This window comes from Podarcis bocagei, assembly GCF_964188305.1.
Source record: "Podarcis bocagei genome assembly, chromosome: 14".
Lineage (NCBI taxonomy): Eukaryota > Metazoa > Chordata > Lepidosauria > Squamata > Lacertidae > Podarcis > Podarcis bocagei.
The window spans coordinates 34,902,978-34,926,054 of record NC_138139.1 but is presented as its reverse complement, the minus strand read 5'-3'; the positions used below and the strand labels follow the sequence as shown (position 1 = coordinate 34,926,054).

Sequence of the window (23,077 nt, the reverse complement as noted above, 5' to 3'; positions counted from 1 at the left end):
CTATCTATCTATCATCTATCTATAAACATATATATATACACACACACAATAAATTAAAGATGGTGTTGTGTGGAAGCAAACAAACTGTCACCTAGCATCATGGAGAAGTTATACATGGAGACAATAAATGTGAAATTAGGACCTAGGTCATGTTCATTAATTTCACTGGATAGGCATAAGATTGAATACAACCCATTGACTTCAGAAGTAATAAATCTGATGCAGTGGAAATAATTACTAAAAATATACTCTCCTGTTGTTTTGTTGTTGTCCGTGCCCTTTTGTTTCTCTGGCAGATGCTTCTTTCCACCACCCATTTCCTCCTCTTCTCCTTTGTCCTCACTGCCCTTGGCATCATTTGCCCTCATTGCCATTTAATTTGATTGGCTGCAGTGACCCACAACATTATGCTTATATGTGTCTGTGACAGCAGTGTGTCAAAGCCAGTGTCATCAGGAAAATTGCATTGGTCATCACAACCAGGTAGGATTGATCAGTAAGCAGTGCAGGCAAAGGGGACAGAGGACCATGATGTCAATGAAGAAGCAAAATGGTGCAGAGAAAGCAACACTGATGGAAACAGTGTGACTAGCACCGGCCCTCCCATGAGGCAAAGTGAGGCCGCTGCCTCAGCCACCTGAACCAGCCTGCCTCACTCAGGAAGACACTCCTGTCATCATTGTTGAAATAACATGTAGCTGCCAATCTGGTTACTTTACATGCCTAAGATGGGGTGTGGAGGGCTTCTGATCTTTGGCTCAGGAAGAAAAATACTGTGTGTTTGCCCTGAATGTGACTCTAGTCAAAATCACACCATAAATTTAAAGTGTACACAATAAGTTGAGCTGTACACTCATACAGTAATTCACACATCATGCTCAATGAGCATGTGGTCTGTATACTTGTGTACACAAACACTGTAGATTTGTAGAAACAACTTGTACCTGTGCTCAGTGTAATTTTTGAACAACCTTTTTGTGATACTATATAGAGTTTCCACCTTTTCAATGACCTCGGCAACTTGCATTGGTCTAAATGCATCAAATTTGTCAGTCTGTGCCATATACCTTGTATGTGTGTGTGAATTAATATCACATGCTTTAGAGAAGGGATCATTGGTGGAGCACATATTTTGCATGCACAAGAGCTCAGGTTCAATTTCTGGTATCTCCAGGGGCAGGAGAAAGAAAAATGCTACTGTCTGAAATTCTGGAGAGCTATTGTCAGCCATTGTAGACATTATTGAGCTCCATGGGCCAATGACCAAGCTTTATACACGTCAGTTTTCTTATGAGACACATTAGGCCTGTTGTTGTTTTGAGCATTTAAATACTCATTTGCAGCAGGATTAGGGAACCTGTGGCCTCCAGATATTGCTGGACTACAACTCCCATTGTTCTTAATGCTGACCATGCTGGCTGTGGAAGATGGAGATGGGAGACAGAGTCCAGAAAGATCTAGAGGGCTGCAGGTTCCCCACCCCTTTCCTACAGGAGCAACCACAGAAGGCAAATAGTATATTGGTCAGACATTCCGTAAACCAAAAGTGTTGAGAAGCTCTATGTGAAATGTTGTTGGCAAAAGATTCAGGACTGACCACAGGAAGTACTTCTTTGCACAATTTTTAATTACATTACAGTTGTGAGAGCAATACCTACCCACTTTGACAGACAAATTCATGTAGGATAAATCTATTGATGGTTATTAGCAACAAGAAGAAAAAAGATTTCCATACACATGGAAAGCCTGTAGCCCAGTGGCAGAGCATCGTCTCTTCCTTAGAAGGTCCCAGGTTTAACCCCTGGCTCCCTGGGTAGGACTGGGAGAAGACTCCTGCCTGAAACCACTGCCAGTCAATATTTGGAATACTGAATGAGCTGTACCAATGGTCTGAGTCAGTATAAATCATGTCCCTATGGATGCAATATATTACTGCATACCAGACTATGGGCGCACATGACAGGAGTTGGCTGATATCTTCAGCCAGTACCATGTGTTTTATTCCTGTTGAAGTGTCTGCTGTCCTGCAGTTTCCACAACCTGCAAAACTCTCTCTCTCTCTCTCTCTCTCTCTCTCTCTCTCTCTCTCTCTCTCTCTCTCTCTCTCTCTCTCTCTCTTTTACCATACTCTCTTTCTCCCTCTCCCTTTTAAAAAATGATGCCACTGGACTTTCAGGAATGAACAGCAGGTCTGCCTGTCCTACTGTACTTTCCCCCCACCCTTGAAAATAACTGGCAGGTCCAGCACCTCGTTAAAGGCATCAGCCTACTACCGTTATTAGTTTGACATTCCAAATTGGAACAAGGAAGGTGGAAACATTGATTGTTCCTTTTGTAAGAAAGGGCCCCAACTAATCTCTCCAGCTCAGTCATTGTCATTAAACGAAAGCCTTTTTCACCTCCGAGTTTTCCAATTCAAATCCAGTACAGGTCATTTCATTTTGCTGTGTGTGTATGTGTGGTGTGTGTGATATAAATCGGAAGGCTAAGTCCAGTCACTAACAAATGAACCCGACTGCAATTGACACTAATTGGCTCCCTAGTCGTCCGTCTCAGCAGAGCAGCCAAGGATCAAGCACAGTGTAGTGTGTGGATCTGTCAGGGTCCCACCAGATCAGGCTTGGTACACATTAACGGTGATGTATGGGCAAGGGCACTATTGACATTGCATTACCTGTCTAGTTTTATGCTGATTGGAGAGTGATGAACAGTGTGAATTCTTGAGGACTTTTCTTGCACATTTCCCCCCAGCCTCCCACCCCCAAATTATGTTCTCTCGGGTGTTCTCTGAGCAGTACCTTTTCTCTGAAAAGGCCTCCAGAAACTGCAGAGTTTGGTCCTGAGCAAAAATAAATAAATGTGAAAATGTCACACTTGCAAAAAAAAAGTAATAAAAATGCAACTTTATTTTTTGCTTCCCAGTACATCTCCCTGAAAATACTTTTGAGAAGCAACCCCAAACTTTGCTCTGAATGTTGTCATTGGCAAATATTCGTCAGGTCAAGTGGAATTCCCTGGGGAAATTCCGGGGAGGTTTTTACCTGTTGCAGCAAAAATTCTAAATGTAAACAAAGTACTTGGGGAAGTTCATCCAACCAGCTGAAATTGGTATCACTGGATCAAGTCCATCAATTTATTGAATTAATTCAACAAAATAGATTTTGAATAAATGTGCAATTAATTTTTACTGTTTTGAATTTTATTTTGTTATCATTTTTAGTAGGTGGTGCAAATCACTATTCTGAATAATGTGTGGTTGTTGTTGTTGTTGTTGTTGTTTTTAAATAGGGTAGGGTAGTGGGCACTGAGGATGAGTTTATGGAACCAAAGGGGCTGTGCCCCCCCCCAAAAAAAAGGTTTGGGAACCACTGACTTATTGCATCAAATAGGGGCAGGGGTGTCTGTCTTGAGTCCAGGAGGTGGGTAAATTTCTCCTTGATAGATGGAGTTTCCCCAAACTCTTTGAAAGAGGCAGTGATAAGGTTGTTCCGGGAGGGGGGGGGGACTTTTCTGGACCCATGATGACAACTATAGACCCCTTCCTGGTTAAATTGCTTGAACAGATTATTATTACCAGACAATTTCAGGCACTGTTGAATGGCACTGATTTATTATAGCCATTTCAGTTAGGGTTTTGACCTGGTATTGGAACAGGAATCTGCTCATTGGCCTATGGGATGACCTTTACTGACAGAAGGACCAAAGGAGAGTGACCCTGTTGATGTGGAGATGATGTACTGAAGTGGGGAGAGTGCTTCTGCACTCAGGTTTAGCTTGTGGGTTTCCCATAAGCATCTGGTTGGGTACTACAATAATAGGATGGTGGCAGGGCTGGCCCACCCATGAGGCAAGGTGAGGCAACAGCTTCAGGTAGCAGGACCCAAAGTCCTCTGTCTGATCTGGCTGCAAAGTTATGCATTGGCCATTGCTGCTGCAGTGGCAGTGACAGCTGTGGCATGTTCCTTGGCAGGCCCTGCCCAATGCCATTCTACAGAAGACTTGGTGAATAGGAGGTGATGCTGGTTTTCTTCCACTTTTGTTCCTGATGCAGATATTCATTCCCCCATGATTCCCAATGTAGATATTCACTCATTCCTTGTTTCTAGTGGGGAGGTAGCACCAGTGCCATTTTGTGCTTTGCTTCAGGTCCCAAAATGTATTGGACCAGCCCTGGATGATGGACCAGATGGACCTTTGGTGTTCATCCAGCAGGAGTGAGAGGGACCGCTTCTGATGAGAGATGCCAACAGAAGTATGAATAGGTGGAGAAGGTCCACCAGCCTTCCAGACAGAATGTTGGATTGCTTGCCCAGTCTAAGGAAAAGAACCACCTGCTGCACTAATCTGTGCTTGCCCCATTCATTGTTGTGTACCATTGTTGGATGAATGTCTTCACTTGAGCAGCCATATCACCTGCTGTGCAATGTGTAGCAATGTGTGTTACCTGCTGTGCCTTTGAACAGCATTTTGCATATGTATCACACTGATCTGAGCATTAAAGCTTTTTTTTTTTGGGGGGGGGGACATCACTGGAGTTCATCATCAAGTGAGAGCCAGGACAGAGTCTTCCACTGCCAAATAACTAAGGGGTGACTTATTTATTTATTGAATTTTTATACTGCCTTATACCCAGAGGTCTCAGGGTGGCTCACAGAACAAAATCAAAATATAAAACCACAAAATATATAATCAAAAGAAAAACAGCAACCCAAGATTTACTGTTCCCTTTGTTCTCCTTTGGCCATTTAAGAAGAATTTTTTTTGTGTGTGTGTCTGGTATATCTCTCCCCGTTACCAATTCTGCAAGACTATTGAATTATCCATTGGACTCAGGCTGGATATATTTTGCATCATCTCAACCCCCCTGCCAATGTCTGTTGTGGTGATGATAATAGGGATGATGTGACTGCATAGCCTGTGGGATGACAGGGTGAATAATGTGGGTCTTCCTCCAACCACATTGTTCCTGCTAAACAACAATAAAAACAAAAGAAAATATTATTGCAAGCTTGATTTGATCAATTAATGATGAATAAGGAGTGTGGGATGACTGGTTGATGATGGACTTCTCAACTCAGGTTTCCCCTGACTACAACACCCACTGACTGAGGTTGATGGGATCTGCTTTTATCCATTATAAAAGATAAAGGGACATCATGATAGATGATATAGATAGATGATAGATGATGATAGATGATGATGATGATGATGATAGATAGATAGATAGATAGATAGATAGATAGATAGATATAGATAGATAGATAGAGATATAGATGATAGATAGATGGTAGATAGATAGATAGATAGATGATTGATAGATAGATAGATGATAGATAGATTAGATAGAGAGAGAGATAGAGAGATAGATAGATGATAGATAGATAGATATGTCTATCTATCTATCATCTATCTATCTATCTATCTATCTATCTATCTATCTATCTATCATCTATCATCATCTGTCTCTCTATCTATATCATCTATCTATCTTTCATCTATCTATCTATGAAATGATTATGAAACTTAAAATGTGCAGGATTGTGCCTTTGGATTAGACCAGAGATTAGGAACCTGTGGCCTCGCAGATATTGTTGGTCTTCAATTCCCATTACACACAGCCAAAAGTCATAAATGATGGGAGTAGTAGTCCATCAGCATCTGAAAAGCATCATGTTGCCTGTCCTTGAATTAGACCAATACATTGCAGCAGGTGTCAACTGGAGGGCAACACCTTTGTTGCCTCTGGATTAAGCTTGCTTTTACCATGCAGACCTCATCCAGTAGCGAATAATTCATCCACATTTTAATCAATCAACTTGATAAGCCTTTTTCCTGCCAAATGAGAAAGAGAATCTTTCCCACCGCCTGCTTCCTAGGACTAATAATCTGATGTGGAAATGTAGTGAAGACACTCTTACCCCCCCCCCTTTAGTTTGATCTTATAGATAACCAGATTAGGTAAAGGTAAAGGGACCCCTGACCATTAGGTCCATTCGTGACCGACTCTGGGATTGTGGCGCTCATCTCGCTTTATTGGCCAAGTGAGCCGGCGTACAGCTTCCAGGTCATGTGGCCAGCATGACTAAGCCACTTCTGGCGAACCAGAGCAGGGCACAGAAATGCTGTTTACCTTCCCGCTGGAGCGGTACCTATTTATCTACTCGCACTTTGATGTGCTTTTGAACTGCTAGGTTGGCAGGAGCAGGGACCGAGCAACAGGAGCTCACCTGTTTGACAAAAGAGATTTGACAAACCCAGAGTATTGATAAGGCTACTGATAGCTACTATTCATTATGGCTATATTCTGCCTCCACTGTCAGAGGTCATAATGCTTCTGAATATCAGTTACTGAAAGCCATGGTGTGTGTGTGTGCTCTTGTGGTGCAGGTTTCCCATAGACATCTGGTTGGCTCCTGTGAGAACAGGATGCTCCAACTAGGCTCTTCTCATGTTCTTGTGCTCTTAGTAATATAGGATTAGACCCTCTACTAAAGTATTGTCTATACTAGTTGCCAGTGTGTCTTTACAGGGTATCAGGCAGGATTATTTCTTGGTACTACATGGAGATGTTATAAATTGAATGTGTGACCTTTTGCATACAATACATGTACAGGGTGAGTCCTTTAAAAGAGGCCCCATGGATACAGACTACACGTGTTCCACAGGGCCTCTTTTAAAAGACTCGCCGTGTACATGGAGCTATAGTTCTTCCTCTCAGTGGTGTGTGAACTCATCCTAAAGTTGGGCACCCATGCTTTAAATTACTTCTCTTCATACCTATGCAGATGTTGAACCATAATTTCATCAATCAGTTATGAGAGTTTATCAGATATTCTGAGTGCACCTGAAGCTGTCATATAGACCTCAGCATGTTCTGGATGGGAGGCCAATGGAAATCACATAGAGGCTGAAATGAAACGTTAAAAGTGTTATGTGGCTACTGCCAAAAGCAGCTCTGTGTCCCCTGACACCCCCTTCCCAAGTGATAACATCTAATGTGTTGTGCTGAAAGTTTCTCCTGCATTATTTTTTTTACCATTCTCAATTAATGAGAAAATAAATTCCATTCAGTAATTACCAGAGAGGAGAGAAAAATCTGACAACACTATGGATAGGACACTGGTTATTAATTGTGTTTAGTTTATATGTGGTGTGGCCAAGAGGTTCTGTGATTGCCTTTTCCTTCTTTCTACAAATCATCTCACCTGTATGCTACATTATGCAGCCTTCCTAGGTGCCCATGCTTATGTTTAATCTCTCAAATCAATGCTTTCCATATCAGAAGCATGGGGTGCCAAGGTCTACACTCTGCAGCCTTCCAAGGTGTGATTGCTTCAGTTAAATCTCCCCTATTAAGCTTTTTTTCATATCAGGACGTATGGGGAACTGCAAAGGTTTGAAGGGTGGATGCCAAATAATGATTTCCTCTTTGGGAGAAATCTTCCTATTGAGATCAAGCAGGCACCTTCACTTTAAACTTTTCAGTGCCTGCTAAAAACATTCATTCTTAAAGAAGCCTACCCAGACACTTAACAAGTTGAGGTAATTTTAATCTGTTTTAGTGTTTTATGTTGGGGGTGTTTTAAAGTAGGGTTGTGATTTTTTTTCTTGATCTCACAGCTTTATCTTTCATAAACTTTTTTGAGGGTTGTTGTTTTTACAATCAAGCAGTGTATAAATTTTATGAAATAAATAAGTAAACCACCTTCCCTCTTCTTCCAGGGGAGGATGGGTGTCGCAAATTCCTCCCCCCTGAAAGAAGGGGAGCTGCATCCCACATCCTACCCCCTGATCTTAGCTAAAAGGCCGAGAAGTGGTGGCTTCGGCTACATAAATAGGTAATATGTGTATCCACAGAAAACTTTCCGTGCTTAGCACACAGGAAACTGCCTCATAGTCAGAACTTTGGTGCATCTCAGTATAATGATTTGGTGGTGGCTCTCCATGGTTTCAGAGAGGGGGAATTCCCAGCCATATGTGGAGATGCCAGGGATTAAAACTGGGACCTTTTGAATGCAAATCAGATGTTCTACCACTGAGCTACAACCCATCCAGATCACGTGCTTTGGTTTACTGTGACTGGAATTGTAAATTACTAAGGAGGGTGGCGCTATGGGTTAAACCACAGAGCCTAGGACTTGCCGATCAGAAGGTCAGCGGTTCGAATCCCCGCGCCGGGGTGAGCTCCCATTGCTCGGTTCCTGCTCCTGCCAACCTAGCAGTTTGAAAGCACGTCAAAGTGCAAGTAGATAAATAGGTACCGCTCTGGCAGGAAGGTAAATGGTGTTTCCGTGCGCTGCTCTGGTTTGCCAGAAGCAGCTTAGTCATTCTGGCCACATGACCCGGAAGCTGTATGCTGGCTCCCTCAGCCAATAAAGCGAGATGAGCGCCGCAACCCCAGAGTCGGCCACGACTGGACCTAATGGTCAGAGGTCCCTTTACCTTACCTTTAAGACCTCTTAAACTCACTGTGGTGAGATGTACTTTTGATATTCTGAGCGATACTGAATATGTTATTTGTTGGAAGGGGGATAATGAGAAGTGAAGCCACTGCTCAGGTGGTGGCCTAGAATCTCCTTCCAGCCTGGATTTCCTGTGGCAAAAGTTGGTTTATAAATATCACTGACTAATAAACGTGTTACTGACCATGTAAATACATATGAAGACACACCTTACTGCAACTTCTTCTCCTTCTTCTTGAAAGCAGCTTGGTTGCTGGGGGGAGCCTGAAGTGCTTCATTTATAGCACACATTTTGCTTGCTTGCTTAAAGCATTGCTTTGAGAGCTTAAGAACCATGGACAGTTCCAAACCGTCCAGACACAAAGCGTTTAGTGCCGTTTGACTACAAAACTAAAACAATGAAATGAAACCACCCATAATATATAGAGAAAATGGGTTTGTTCATCTCTTATGCAACGTATTTGTTTTTCATTGCCCATTATGATAGGGTCTTATTAGAGGGCCATGTTTTATTTATCAGGGTGTTTCTGTGAGTCGGCTGAAGAATAAAAGAAAGAAAGAAAGAAAGAAAGAAAGAAAGAAAGAAAGAAAGAAAGAAAGAAAGAAATCTCTTTCTTTCTATCGGCTCAGGGCATTTGCTGAATAACATGTTTAGTGTTCTGGAAAAAGAGGGGAGAGGAGCATGAGATATTCCTGTCAGAACAAGGGACTGCTTAAGGCAAAGGGATAGAATGAAGAAGGGGGAGGATATGAGAAAGTGGTTATAAGAGACTTCATTTTTATGTTAGCTTTTATTTTTACCCTCCTTCCTTCCTTTCTTGTGTGTGCGTAGGCTTTTATTCCCCCCTTTTATATTCCCCCTTTTTGTGTTATAAATTAATTTGTGCTCTTCAGTGTAGGAGTGCTATCCGAGAACCTCAAGCTCATGATACATGGACTTTCCCTGCGCATGAAAGCAAGCCCTGTTTTGTAAGTCCAAGCATTTTCCTTATTTTTAGCCATTTAATAGGTGTGTGTGTTGGGTGGCGCGGGTTTGTTAGAGGGGTGTCTTGCTTTGGGAAGAAGTGTATTTTTGGTTGTAACACCCGGCCTTGTCTCAGTCCTGTGGGTGGGGTTCTTGCAGTAAGATTGCTATAGATTTCTCTCTCTCTCTCTCTCTCTCTCTTTCTCTCTCTGTCTCTTAAAGGAGCTTTTTCAAATGTGTGCACGTCTCACAATGCAACAGCTAATTACCTTCCAAGTTGAGAGCTGTTTGCCTGAATCACAGGAATTCTCTAGTGATCTGTTTGCATTTTAGTTCAATAGTAGCTTGGGAAAGAAATGAATCTTTATGTAAAGGGAAATATGTGCTATCAATTTAGCTGCAACCTTCCCAACACCAAATTTTTTTTTAAATACACCCACATAAAAACAAGAAATGGCACAGAATATATTTCTGTGAGAAATATTTCCCACTAACTCTAAATGTTCCCTCAGTTGGTACAGATTGTAGCCTATTCTGCCTCCCCCCCTTTTCTTATTCTTATTTTTTTTTTTAAGTTGGGTTCCCTCTGAATGTTTGAAAAGTTCTGCTCCTCAAAAGGAACCTTGAGAGGGAAGGGAAATGGAGGGGAATCCTGAAGAGTAATTTGCTGAGATTCAGCCTTTTTATGGAAGAATTAATAATTCAATGCATTTGTCAAATTCCATTTTGAATAACACCAGTATCTTTTGTTACATATTAGTAACATGTGGAAGGGAGGTGGGGAAAGAAATTTGACCTCAAGGACAAGTTTTGAGCATAAATGATTTAATTTGCAGATCACATCCGATTTTATTACATGAAGACTAACTAGATCTACTAATGAATAATTATTACTCCATAAAATAAAAGGGGGGGAGAGACAGTTTGCGACAGTTGAATACTAATTCCAATGAGGGACATTACTCTCTCTTAAGTAAAAAAGTAAACATTACATTCCCCCTAGTGACTAATGGTGTTTGTTCATGTAACCTGACAGAATAGCCTCTTGTAATAGATTGTCCTTCTGACACATTTTATAATCTTAAATGAAATTATATATCTGTATCTGTATCTGTATCTGTATCTGTATCTGTATCTGTATCTATCTGTATCTATACAAACACAAACAGAGAGAGAGATGTTTTCTTCCCAGGACAGGAGAGAAAGGGAGGGAAAGGATTGTGCCACACCATGATCTTTATTCCACGAGATTCTGCTGTGGTTCCTAATCTAATTTTTCACAGCAGTTAATGATTTTACAAGCTTCTGTGAAATGCAGAAGGGGAGATAGGTGCAAAGTATATTATGGAAAATAAAAATAAAAAGATTTGGGAAATGTGTGTGCGCACACATATTATTTCCTAGATATATGGTGTATGTATATTCATTTCACCTCACCCAGAGTGATTTTGATACATTACATGGTATCTAAACAAGCGGTTTTAAAATTAGAATTAATATTAAGAATAAGAAATACTTCCCCCTCGCTCCTGTGGCTTTCATGCATCAGATTGTACTTCTGGTGCAATAGGACTCGGTATAAAATGTGAGTTCAAGCTTTCCTTTCAAGTCAGGCATGTAAAGTCCATCTGTGTGTGTGATGGGGGTGTATGTTTGTGTGTCCCTGTGTATGGAACATGTTTTGAGAAGGATGGCCAGAGAAATAGGCACAGATCAAAGCCATGTGTATCTTCTAGGGTATTTTAACTTTCTTTTGTGCTTCTATACTTTTAATGCATGTTTTTCTAAACACGCACACACACACACACACACACAGACACACACACACAGAGAGAGACTTTGTTCTCTTTCTGTTTGCCTGATTCCTTCGATGGGGGATTCCCTAACTGACAGTCAGGTGTGGGGCCTGAGGAAGAAAATAATAAAAAAAAACAACACTGGAGAGGAGGGGTGTCTGTGGTGAATCATAACAGCCTTTCTCGTCCCAGCTGGGCAGTGACATTAATTGCCCAAACCTCATGACTGTATATGATGCCTGTCTTTCTCCTTCTGCATCCTCTCCAGGGATTTTTAAAATGCAGTTATTTGAATTTTTGGTGAGTGATACAGAGACCCTGCCCTGGTTAGGACCCATTTGACAAATGAGAGGAGCGGAGTAGCATCAGCCACACCAGAAGGAGTCTCTCTCTCTCTCTCTCTCTCTCTCTCTCTCTCTCTCTCTCTCTCTCCAAGGGAGCCAGGCTTTTAATGTGGAACAAACCCTTCCAACGGCGGTTGTCACTGAGGGGGAGTTTCAGCAGCTCAGCTTAGAAGCTGCCGGCTGCCTTCTCTCCTTTGCTTATTAAATCTCACCACCACCCCTTTTTCTCTCTCTCTCCTTCCCACACACACCTCTCTGTTTTTGTTTCGTTCGAGTGAGTGGGGTGGGGGGGTGTTGTTTGGCAGCTTTGGGTGGGATTACCCTCCCAAACGAAAATTGTACCAAATGGCCTTGCCTTGACAATTGAACATAGTGGGGCTTTAACACTGGGAGCTGGAGGTGAGGAGGCTGGCAAGGTTGCGTTGTTAAAAAGAAGGGGGGGAGAGAAAAAGAAACACCCTGAGAAGGGATGTTTTTGAGAGGTTGTGTGTCTTTTTGAGAGAGAGAAAACAAAAGCAAAAAGCCCCACACATCTGAGAGAAAGAGAGAGAGAGAGAGAGAGAGAGTGCTGGCAGTTGTGGTGTTGGGGGTGGCAGGTTTGGGGTGGGGGGGAGAGAAGAGAGAGAGAGAAATAAATAACCAAGCTTGCACCGGAGAGGCAGCAGCAACGTGCGTGTATGCAACCCCCTTCACTTGTCCTACGTCGGGTTCAGAGCAGCAACATGCAGCATCCTCTGACGGGGACGACCTGCGTTGCGCTGCCGAACGTCGGCATGTGTCCCCAGCTGTCCTGTGCCTTGACTTTTATGTATTTACAGCAGGTAAGTCACAGCAACTTTTTTTGTCTCTTCCAACTCTCTTTCCCCCACCCTTGTTTCTCTCTCTCTCTCTCCCCCCCCCCACTCTCACCCGGGTTTGGTCATTCCCTCTTCTTGTCACTGTATTGTCTGTACCCCATGAAGTGGAAACAGCTTTCTGCCTGAATGGAATGTGTAATTGTCTCTTTCATGTGCCTGTGTGTGTTTGCCTGTGTACGAATGCATCCAAATAAGCAAAGGAAATTAATTCGTACGGGAAAGTCGCCTCTGCGCCTCCATTTTCTTTAATGGTACAGCTTCAATGCATGTGATCTCAAATATTCTGAAGTTTTGAGGATGGTTCCCCCCCCCCCCGCCGCCGCCTCTGTGGTTTTGGTTTTGTATTTGCTCTGGGAACAATATGTATGCAAGGTTTAGATAGATAGATAGATAGATAGATAGATAGATAGATAGATAGATAGATAGATAGATTTTAGCCACACAAAATTATTATTATTATTATTATTATTATTATTATTATTATTATTATTATTTAAAATCCTTCTTCTCCTCCTCCCAGTTTTTGCACCTGGGAATCAAATTTGTTTTTCAAAGTACAGTCCTGGTGCAAATTTGGTTTAAACTCACAATTTGCCATGTGAGTCTTTCGTTGGAATTAGATGCCAGTGGAGGATAAATGGGGGAAAGAGCAGTATAGATGGTAGAACTTTGCCAGATCAGTTGATGGGTCATTTGGAAATCTGTGATTTGCATCTTGATATTTCTCAATGGGCATCGTATTGAGGGTTTACTATGGGGAGGGGGGGGGAAGGCATAGGCAGTTACCTCCACCTTAGAAATCAGTGGTTCCCCCATTATTATTATTTTTCAGCATCTTAATATTAGGGGTTCCCCCTAACTGATGTTGCAAATAAGTTTTGGGATTTGTTGCCTTTTGTCCATGAAATTTCAGAAGGGAAAATAAATTAGGGCTGCATAGCAAGACATCTGAGTCCATTTACTTAAAAGTAAATCCATTAGAATCAATTGGGGGATATTTCTCCCAGGCAAATGTTCAAGCGTCAAAGTGTCAGCATCTCACAATGGCATGTCTGTGCTTAGAATTCTTATTATAAATGTACAGTTTTGTGGGTAATAAACTGAGCCTCCTACTACAGAGGGGATATGCACTGGGTGCAAGGAGCAAGATTAAAATATATTGTCATGCAAATGTAATTGCATTTATTCTGTTGAGAGTGTCATCTGCCCCCTCCCCTCCCTTTCTGCATTTACTATAACTCAGCTGAAGCGTACGGTACAGGAGCATTTATCTATTAACACTCAGCTGCTACGGCAGTTTAGATGTCACATACAGATGTGTGCAAAGCAATACAGAACTTTCTTTCCTTGTCTCTCTTTTTTTTGGGGGGGGGACAGAGCAATGTTCTAATATATTCTTGATTTCTTGCAATGGATCTATCTTCTTATTTAAAAAAAAAAAAATGAAATTGCCCAGAATACAAGCGTTGGTGCCTTTTAAGACGTGGGCAGTTGCTCGAAAGCCTCACATTTTAAAAGAAACCAATTTCTCCTCCGTATCCAGACATTCGGTGGGAATTGGCTCTGGGATTGACAAACAAATTATATATTAAAAGGTTCATGTATACAGATTAGAATATAGTTGTTACGTGGGAGGGCTTTATCTGCATGCAATTTAAATTAGCAGTAAGCCTACCAAATCTCTCCTTTGTTTTTAACTTAAAGTCTCAATGCTACTTCTGTGTGCCTTTTAAAAATTAGATGCTTGGGGAATCACCCTTAAAAGATCATTGTCTTTCTGCATAGCTGTACTATACCAGCGGAAGCAAGTTCTATTTTCTCCAGTTGTTTCTTGAACTTTTCAAGGCAACCATTTTAACATTAAGGAAGTAGCTTTTGAAAGGGCTTATGTGACTTAAGGTTAGAGGTCAATCTGGGCACACAAGGAACTGCTAAAAGATTACATAAATGCGAGGTTGGAGGATGAGGGGAGGGGGAAGAAGTGGGGGTCTAGGGATCATCTCTTTCCTCTATGTAGAATTGCAATAGCATTGTGCAATCTCAGCCTCTGTATAGAAGATACTTTCTGATTTAAGAAAATAGATGCTGCCACAATGATATGCTTGAAAGTGGTGGCTCTCACTCTGCCCTGGACAAAATTAGGAGAGTTGCCGCCATCATGCACTTTGGAAAGTGTTGCATCTTGAAGGTTTTACCTGAACCCTTCTGCAGATGCCTGTTCCGCTGCAGAGGTTGATGCTATTAACACTCTGTAGTCTCCCTCTCGTTTCCCTTGTAGAATTGGATTTCTACATTTAAGATACATGTGGTGGGGAGATTTAATTAAAAAAATACATTTCTAGGTCTGTTACTGTCACCCCGCCCTTTGAGTACAGTTTGGTCTGTAGAAGCTGCATAGAAAAAAACTAGGATTTTCTTCAGATAATTTGTTTGTTTTGCAATACTACAGACATTTCTATTGCATTTAATGAAGTGTTGTCTTAACTGTCATTTTGTTTATCAGGTTATCAGGTTTGTTTATAAGTTATCTAGAATTTTACACCTGTCACAGCTATGATTTGGTAGCCTTCTTTTTTAGGTGGGTGGGGGGATAAATTGCATAATACAAAACCCTGTCCTTTGGGGATGCATAATGCCAAACTAGATTCACAGCAGAAAATTTGGATCCTACTACACCCTCCCCCATTTTTATTGATATGCATTAAGTCTGAGTGGTAAACATAACATCACTAACTAGATGTCGCTAACATTCTTCTCTTGAAACACAGAAAATAGGTTGTTGTCCTCTTAACTTGTTCTTTTACTTGTGTGGTGATCTACTTTAACTAATGCTCAAGTCACAATTACTTCCTATACCCCTACAATCGTTTGTTGCCCCAAACTGCTTCCATGTTATCCACACACACACACACAATGCAGAAAATTGTTGAGTAGATATAACACAAGCGTCTTGGCTTCAACTTTATAGCAATTAAGAAGCTGCTTTTAGTGTGGACCCCCCTTAAATGCAAAATTTGTAGGGTGGGTCGTAGGGACGGGTTAATCTAACAGTTTCTGTTTCTCTCACTTTTGCCTTTTTTGTAACCTAAAGCTTTGTTCTCTACATTTTATGACAATGGTTAACAGTATTATTATTATGAAAGTCCTCTTGAAAATTCTTCAACATTTTAGTGCATATTTCTCCTAATATACAGATTTTTTGCATACATTTTTGCCTAATACGATACATCTTTGCATGCTGTTTTCATTTATATATGCTCTTTGACACACAGTTTACCCTGGTACATGCATTTTTTGTACATGTTACTTGGCTGGATAACTGCACTGCAAAATCCAGAGTAGTGCGAATTTTGGAGGATGGCTGCTTTTTGGTTCACATATTGTTTCAGGAACTGAAAACTAGGGAGGTTTGCCTTTAAATGTGGACTGATCTGATATTCCCCTCCATTCCTAGGTGGAGAAATAGGTTATTTAGTTCATTTTGTAAAATATGTCTCTGTGTGCTACACTTTACCATTGTAAAGCTTACTGAACTGAACCTGTGAGGTTTATAAGTTTTCTTTGCATTCACTGAAATACTTTTAAATGGTGTCAACAAAGCAGCCTTTTCCACACTAATGACAAGCTATGCTTTACAAATGCTGCTAAGAAATCCTTCAGAGCATGCAAATGTGTCCTTGTACAAAAGAGAACTTTAAATAGCACACGGCAGTTTATTATACAAATGCACTGGGAAGCTTGACTGATGAAATGGTTAAATTTGGAAGCCTGGCCTTTCTTTATGCCTTGTCTATATTATAGATGAACAGCAAGTCATGTGTTCATTAAAAGGCAGAAAGGGGGGTGTCAAAAGTTGGTGCTGGCATCCATCAAGAGGAGCTGTTCAAAACCCTTTAGATGTCTTGTCAACCATTTTACCAAGCCTAGTACCAAATTTGCAGCCAGATCCTACAAATGTTTACCTTCCAGCAACTCAATGCTAATTTCAAATGGGACTTGTTGCTGAATAAGCGCACATAGGATTGCAGCTTTGGCCTTCAGCTTTAGGATCTGATTAGAGAATATCCCAAGTTCTGTAAAAGTAGGTGTGGTGAAAATGGGTTAGAGATCAATCTTGGCCTATGAAGACGGTAACTAACATTTGTAAAACTCAACATAGAAGTATCTAGGCCTCCCTTATCCCACCACCTCTCACCTCTGCAGCACATGAATAAAATTCATATATGCCAGCTCCACAGAATTTGTTCTAATCAGGAGTGTGGAGCTTATGGCCTCCTGTACTACAACTCCCATCATCCTTGACTATTAGCCATTCTGGAAGGGGCTGGTGGGAATTGGAGGACAACAGAATCTGGAGGCCCCCAGATCCCCTCCCCACCCTGCCTTAAAATCAGGCACTACTTTGACCAGTGGTGTTTGGAAGAAAGATTTTAGCAGCACTAGATATCCTTTGACGTGATATTGACATCCTATTTTGATCTGACTTCAGAAAGCAAACAAACTAAACCAAATAATATAGCTAGGGCTTAGACTGTGATATTGTGAGTGTCCCCCACCCCACAAGGCTGTCTTGCAGCCCAACCCTTCATGAGAGGGGTTCATCTGGGCACAGCCAGGAAAACCTCCTATACCATGCAACAAACTATGCTGTTTGGTCACAGTCCCCCCACATGGAGTTGCAAAGTCAACTGTTGCAATGCCATATGCAATGCTATCTCACAACACAGCCATGGTGTTGTCGATACCAAAAGATTGGTAAATTTTCTCTCACTTAATGATGATACATGTGGTTTGCTTTAAATAGTGAAGTGATTTGTACAAAGGGTAATTCCTCTTAAATGGAGCCATTTCTCATGCCGGACACCAGCCGATCGAAAGCAATTGAACTGAAACTTCAATATCAGCCTGCTTTGTCTTTAACTAGAAAGTAGTTTGCAGGGCAGAGAGTGGCTCAAGACAACAGTTTTCATCCTGGATAACTTTGTTTCTTTTTTAACTAGTTCAGTGAAATAGCCCTGACAGCTAGCTAGCTTGTTTTTGTTGCTGCTGCTGCTGCTGTTGTTGAATGCACAGTGTTATACAGACCTCTCATGTCATAGTGCAGCCTTCTCCAACCTGGTGGTCTCCAACTGTTCTTGCACTGCAACTCCCATGAGCCCCAGCTAGAAAGGCCATTAAGTGGGCACCAGACTGAGGAAGACTGCTCTACTCATTGCTAAAACAGCAGTGCTCATTTTAGGAACCTTCCTCAGTCAGACCCTTGGCCCATCTTGCTTCCTATTGTCTACATGACTAGCAGTGGCTCTCCAGGATTTCTGGATGGAGACAACCACAGCTCCTGTCATCCCTGACCAAGCTAGCTAGGGCTGATGGGAGCTGTAGTTCAGCAACATCTGAATGGTCAAATATTCCCCGCTCCTGGTCTACACTGACTGGCAATAGCTATCTAGGATTTCAGAGAGGGCTCTCTCTCAGCCCTACCAGGAGATGCTTGCATTGAAACCAGAACCTTCTACATGCAAAGCAAGTTCTCTGCCATTGACCTACAGCCCTTCCCCAGCTGTAAACCACACAATTCAAGTGATATCTAGACCAGCTGTTAGCTTGTTAGTTATTTGGGGGAAATACCCTTCTTTTGTTTATGTTGCTTAGGAAAGCGCAATGTACATGACTGGCTATATTTAAATAATCAGCTTGAGAAAAGCTTGGTGTGTGTGTGTGTGTGTGTGTGTTGGAGAGGTGGGGGAGATTGTTGCACATCCCAATGGAGGAAATCTGTCTTGTTTGAGCCTATGAAACTGTTTTACACTGAGCAGTGGTGACTGCTGCCAATTAGAACTAGAGATATAAGAAGACATCATTTTCTGTTCTGCATGCAGCCCTGTTTCCATTCCATTACAGTTTATCTTCTGCGGAAAACTGCATTATTCATCTCACTGTCTGCTGTAGCAAAGCTTTACTTAATTATGATTTCCCCCTCCTATTCATTTTGATGCAAAGGCCATTCATTTCAATGCAAAGGAAATACAATGCCTTTGAGGGGGTGGTGAAGAACCATAAACAATTATGTATCATTTGCAGAGGGGGAAAGCAACAACAGTGAATGCCAATTGCATTTGTTGGATTCATTTCCATTCTATGCAAATGAGCAACCTTTGGTCATTTCCACTCCCATTTCTGTCAGAATTCTCCAACATGCTTCATTGGGACTGGTGAGTTGGGAGGCAGGCAGACCCAAGTGTAGGTGGGATGAGAGCCAATGATAGCCAGAGCCACCACACCAGCATGAAATGGTGGCCATGGGTCCTGCTTTACGGGGGGACAGTCCTCTCTTTGAAGATCTGTCCAGTCCAAATCCAGTTAAAAGAACAAGAGCCCTAAGGAGGGAGACTGCAGGGACCTTGAAGTTGCCCATGGGCAGTGAGTACTTGGACAACAGACTTTACTGAGTCAGGCAATTGATAGGTTTTGCCCACTACTCTGCCTGACAGTGGGTTTCCAAGATGCCAGGCAGGGCAGCTCTGCTACCCAAATACATTTTAAAAGTAAAATGTCAGGGACCAGAATTGGTAGATTGCAGGCAAAATGTGTGCCATGGGTGCATCTCTGAACTGATATTTCACAAGATTGTAAGCACCTTTTTCTTGGAATCAATAAGCCTGCAACATGTGGAACTGATTTTTACTATGCTAAGCCATTGTTCTTTGTACCTGCACCCAATAATTTCTCCTTTGACCAGCAGCAGCTTGCAAAGGGCTCTGGCAGGGGCCTTTCCAAGCCTTAAGGGATTCTGGGATTTGAACCCAAGCCCTTTGGCATGAAATGTGCAGCCACTGAGCTGGAGCCCTGCATTGGTTCTGTCAATGGTGGGTGAAGAGAGAGGTTGAAAGCTGATTCTGTTGCATAAATAATTTAAGGGGGTGGATTTATTAGTATTTGAATTCAGTCTGTCATTCTGACAAACAAGTTATAGCAGCAAGGACATAAGAAGAGTCCTGCTGGATCAGGCCAGTGGTCCATCTTGTCCAACACCCTCTTATCACATTGACCAACCTCATGCCCATGGGAAGCCTGCAAGCAGGACACGGGCAGAAGAGCACTCTCCCCTTCCATGATTTTCAGCAGCTGGTATTCAGAAGCATTATTGCCTCTGACCATGGAAGCAGAGTGTAAACCATTATGGCTAGTAGCAATTAATAGTCTTATCCTCCATGAAATCCAACCAAATTGTGAAATTTAGGTAAAGGTAAAGGTAAAGGGACCCCTGACCATTAGGTCCAGTTGTGACAGACTCTGGGGTTGGGGTGCTCATCTCGCTTTATTGGCCGAGGGAGCCGGCGTACAGCTTCCGGGTCATGTGGCCAGCATGACTAAGCCGCTTCTGGTGAACCAGAGCAGCACACGGAAACACCGTTTACCTTCCCACCGCAGCGGTACCTATTTATCTACTTGCACTTTGACGTGTGTTCGAACTGCTAGGTTGGCAGGAGCAGGGACCGAGTAATGGGAGCTCACCCCATCGCAGTGATTCAAACCACCAACCTTCTGATTGGCAAGTCCTAGGCTCTGTGGTTTAACCCACCACGCCACCCGCGTCCCTTGAAATTTATGTAACTTCTCCCAAATGGAGTGCGAGACAGATAACAAAGTGTTTGGACAGAATGCAGCAGAACCAAAAAGTTGCTGCATGCAACAAATGACTACTGGGGTCCCTTCCAACTCTACAGTTCTATTATTCTTTGATGGGTCCTGCATTCCAGCTTCCCCTAGGCATCAGGCTGGCCATTCTTAGAAAAGGATACTGGACTAGATATGCCGAGCAAGGCTCTTTTTTATGTTTTTATTCCCTTGTTCATGTGTTTGGACCTTATGCCTGCTCTTCTTTATCTGCCCCTAAATAATGCAATGTTATTCAAAAGTTACTTTTTCACACAGCACACAGTTCAACTATGGAACTCACCCCTAGAGAAGGCAGTGATGGCCACCCACTTGGGTGAATTTAAAAGAGGGTTGGACAACTTCATGGAGAAAACCACTTGGGATTTACATGTAAAAAGCCTGGGTCAAGCGGAAAACTGCTCAGTCCTGCCCATTCTAGGCATGGGACGAGCAGAAGTGTGGACAAGCCCTTAATGAGTGATCTCCTGTTTCTTTTAATTAACAGGAACCAGGTTGCTTTATATTTGTAGATAAACCTTCGGGTCTTCGTCTGAAGTAAAATGTAAAGTTGGGTGTTAACTATATATTATTAAATGTCTTCTGGAGTTCATTCTTGAACCATTTGAGCTCTCTCCCTTCCCTTCCCCACCCTCTCACTCTCCTATGAGCAGCCTAATGTGAAGTGGCTGTTTAAGAGATCAAGCGCTGTGTGTTTCTCACTCTGAATAATAGCTACCTAGGACATTTTGACTACAGCGATGTCAAACAGGGTCACTTCTCAGCCACAATAGCATGAAAACATTTTAGTGAAGTGTCTCCTTTCTTCTAAATGCCAGGATTGGAAAGGAGAGGAGAGCAGGTGGTAATAATAATGCTAAGAATATAATATCAGTTAAAGAAGTTTGCAACATGCTTTGGGAAATGAGAGGCAGGTCAGTGTATGAAAAAGAATTAGCAATTGCCCCCTTGCTTTAATTCAGCTCTTCAACATCTTAAGAGCTTGGGGTTTTGGCTTCCTCCTCTTATTCCCCTCTTTGGTTTCCTGCATGCGCCTGTTCTTCAATGGTATTTACAGAATAATGTGCCTTACTGGCAGTAGAAAAGATGTTGCCCTTTTGTGTGGCCATGGGTGCTGAATGAGCCGCCGCCTTTCCGTTCTGTTTTGTTTTGTTTAAGGAGCCCTCTGAAGGAGTAGATTGTTTCATCTTAGTGGCCTAGTATTCTGAAAGAGGGAGTGTTTTTGAATTGCATGATGAACTATTAGTGTGTCTAAATTGTAAAAAAAAAGGGTAGTAGTGCTTCTGAATTGCAAGAAAAGGCCTATTTGGAGTTCCTTCTTGTTCGGGGCACTATTTGCATTTTGAATCAGATAACAAAAGGAAGCCAAAGCATCCAGAGGTGCTACAGCTAAAGACTTGTGTATATGTTCAGAGTCATAATGGTGTTAGTGGACATACAAAGGTGTCCTACTGCTGGTGGGCTATTGCTTCTTCCAGGTATTTGTGTGATTGATTTTCCTCCAGATTCAAATCAGAATTGTTAAGGCCAAAGGAAGAGCCCTGCTGAATCAAGTCAAAGGCTAACCTGTTTTTGTAGCAGTCGACCAGATTCCTCTGGAAAGCCCATAAGCAGGACCGGAGTGCCCAGTGCTCTCCTCACTTGTGATTCCCAGGAACTAGTATTCAGAGGTGCACTGCTTCAGATTGTGGAGGGGAAACATAGTCATCTTGATTTGCAGCCACTGATAGCCTTAGACTTCATAAATTTTCTTTTAAAACCATTCATGTTGCTGGCCATCACTACCTCTTGTTTGAGCAAATTCCATAGTTAAACTATGTTATGTGAAAAAGTGCCTTTCTTCATCAGGCCTGAATCTTCCAGTGTGTCCTGAATCACCCGCTTGATCTGACAAGTCCTTGCCATTTCTTCCCCATAAGGAAGGGCCATATCCCAGGGGTACAGCATCTGTTTTACATGCAGAGAGTCCAAGGTTCAACCCCTAGCATCTTCAGCATAAATAATACTGAGCTAGTTGGACCAGCTTTCATTTCTACTTATAAATTAAAATCAGGGTGGTCTGAGGACTAGATACAAACAAATCTGTTCCCATATGACAGGTCCTCCTCCCTGCAACAGGTCCAGGGGGCTCTTGTCACTTGGCTGCAGAGTTGAAGAGTTGCTGCCAGTCATTGCAGACAATGCCAAGCTGTAACCTAGAACTCATAGTGCACCCAGTAGAGGCCCTTTGCAGATGCCCATCCATACCAACCTTTGAAATCATTCCAGTGCTGGCTAAGTGCCAATGCTGTGATCCATGAAATCCCATCTTCAAGCTTCATCACTATCGGAACTTTTAATCTGCAATCCTAAAAACACTGTATATAAAGTCAGAGCTATTGAACAAGCAAGTGCAATCGTGATTCCCCCCAGCGCAGAGACACTGAGCCACACAAACAGTTAAGTTCAGCTTCTCTCACCTTCTTATTTTTCTGCTTCTTGCGTTCAGTTCTCCACATTTCCACATCATTATGTGATTTAAAAATATATATTTTAGAAAGTCCTCATAGAAATTCATCAGCATTTTAGTGCAAAATCTTGAAAGTTTTGTATGCACCCCCCATATACTCATTTTCACATGGCAATTTTCTGCATTATAATGTTAATAATGTTATTTCCATTAGTTGTTGCCTTTCCCTTTGCACTTTCACCCTACCATATGCATTTTCGTACACATTACATGACTGGAAAACTGCACTACAATATTTGGGGATATGCAAATGTCAAAGGATGACCATGTTTTCAGTTACTATATTGTTTCAGGAAGTGCAAATTAAGGAGATTCATCTTTAAAGGTGTGGTGAACTGAATTTTACCATCCTTCCCTAATACACACACACACACACACAGAGAGAGAGAGAGAGAGATTATAGCAACTGCATGGGGGTAAACCAAGAGAATGTTGGAAAGTGGCTATTATACCTACAGGTAGATTTAA

The 23,077-nt window shown here is 42.1% G+C and overlaps 1 protein-coding gene across 34 annotated transcripts in view; it reads left to right on the top strand.

The window, feature by feature from the left end:
- Positions 1 to 23,077, top strand: part of RBFOX1 (RNA binding fox-1 homolog 1) — a 1,500,640-nt gene that overhangs the window by 1,143,137 nt on the left and 334,426 nt on the right. The window contains exon 1 of one of the 34 annotated variants that reach the window (XM_081170171.1): positions 11,605 to 12,387. The exons of 30 other annotated variants lie outside the window; for them this stretch is intronic. In XM_081170171.1, coding sequence (XP_081026297.1) covers positions 12,244 to 12,387 — 144 coding nt within the window. In that variant the 5' untranslated portion in view covers positions 11,605 to 12,243. Of the gene's footprint in view, positions 1 to 11,604; positions 12,388 to 23,077 lie in introns of those variants that run through there. 3 more of the 34 variants (XM_081170162.1, XM_081170159.1, XM_081170153.1) reach the window with 3 other exon arrangements.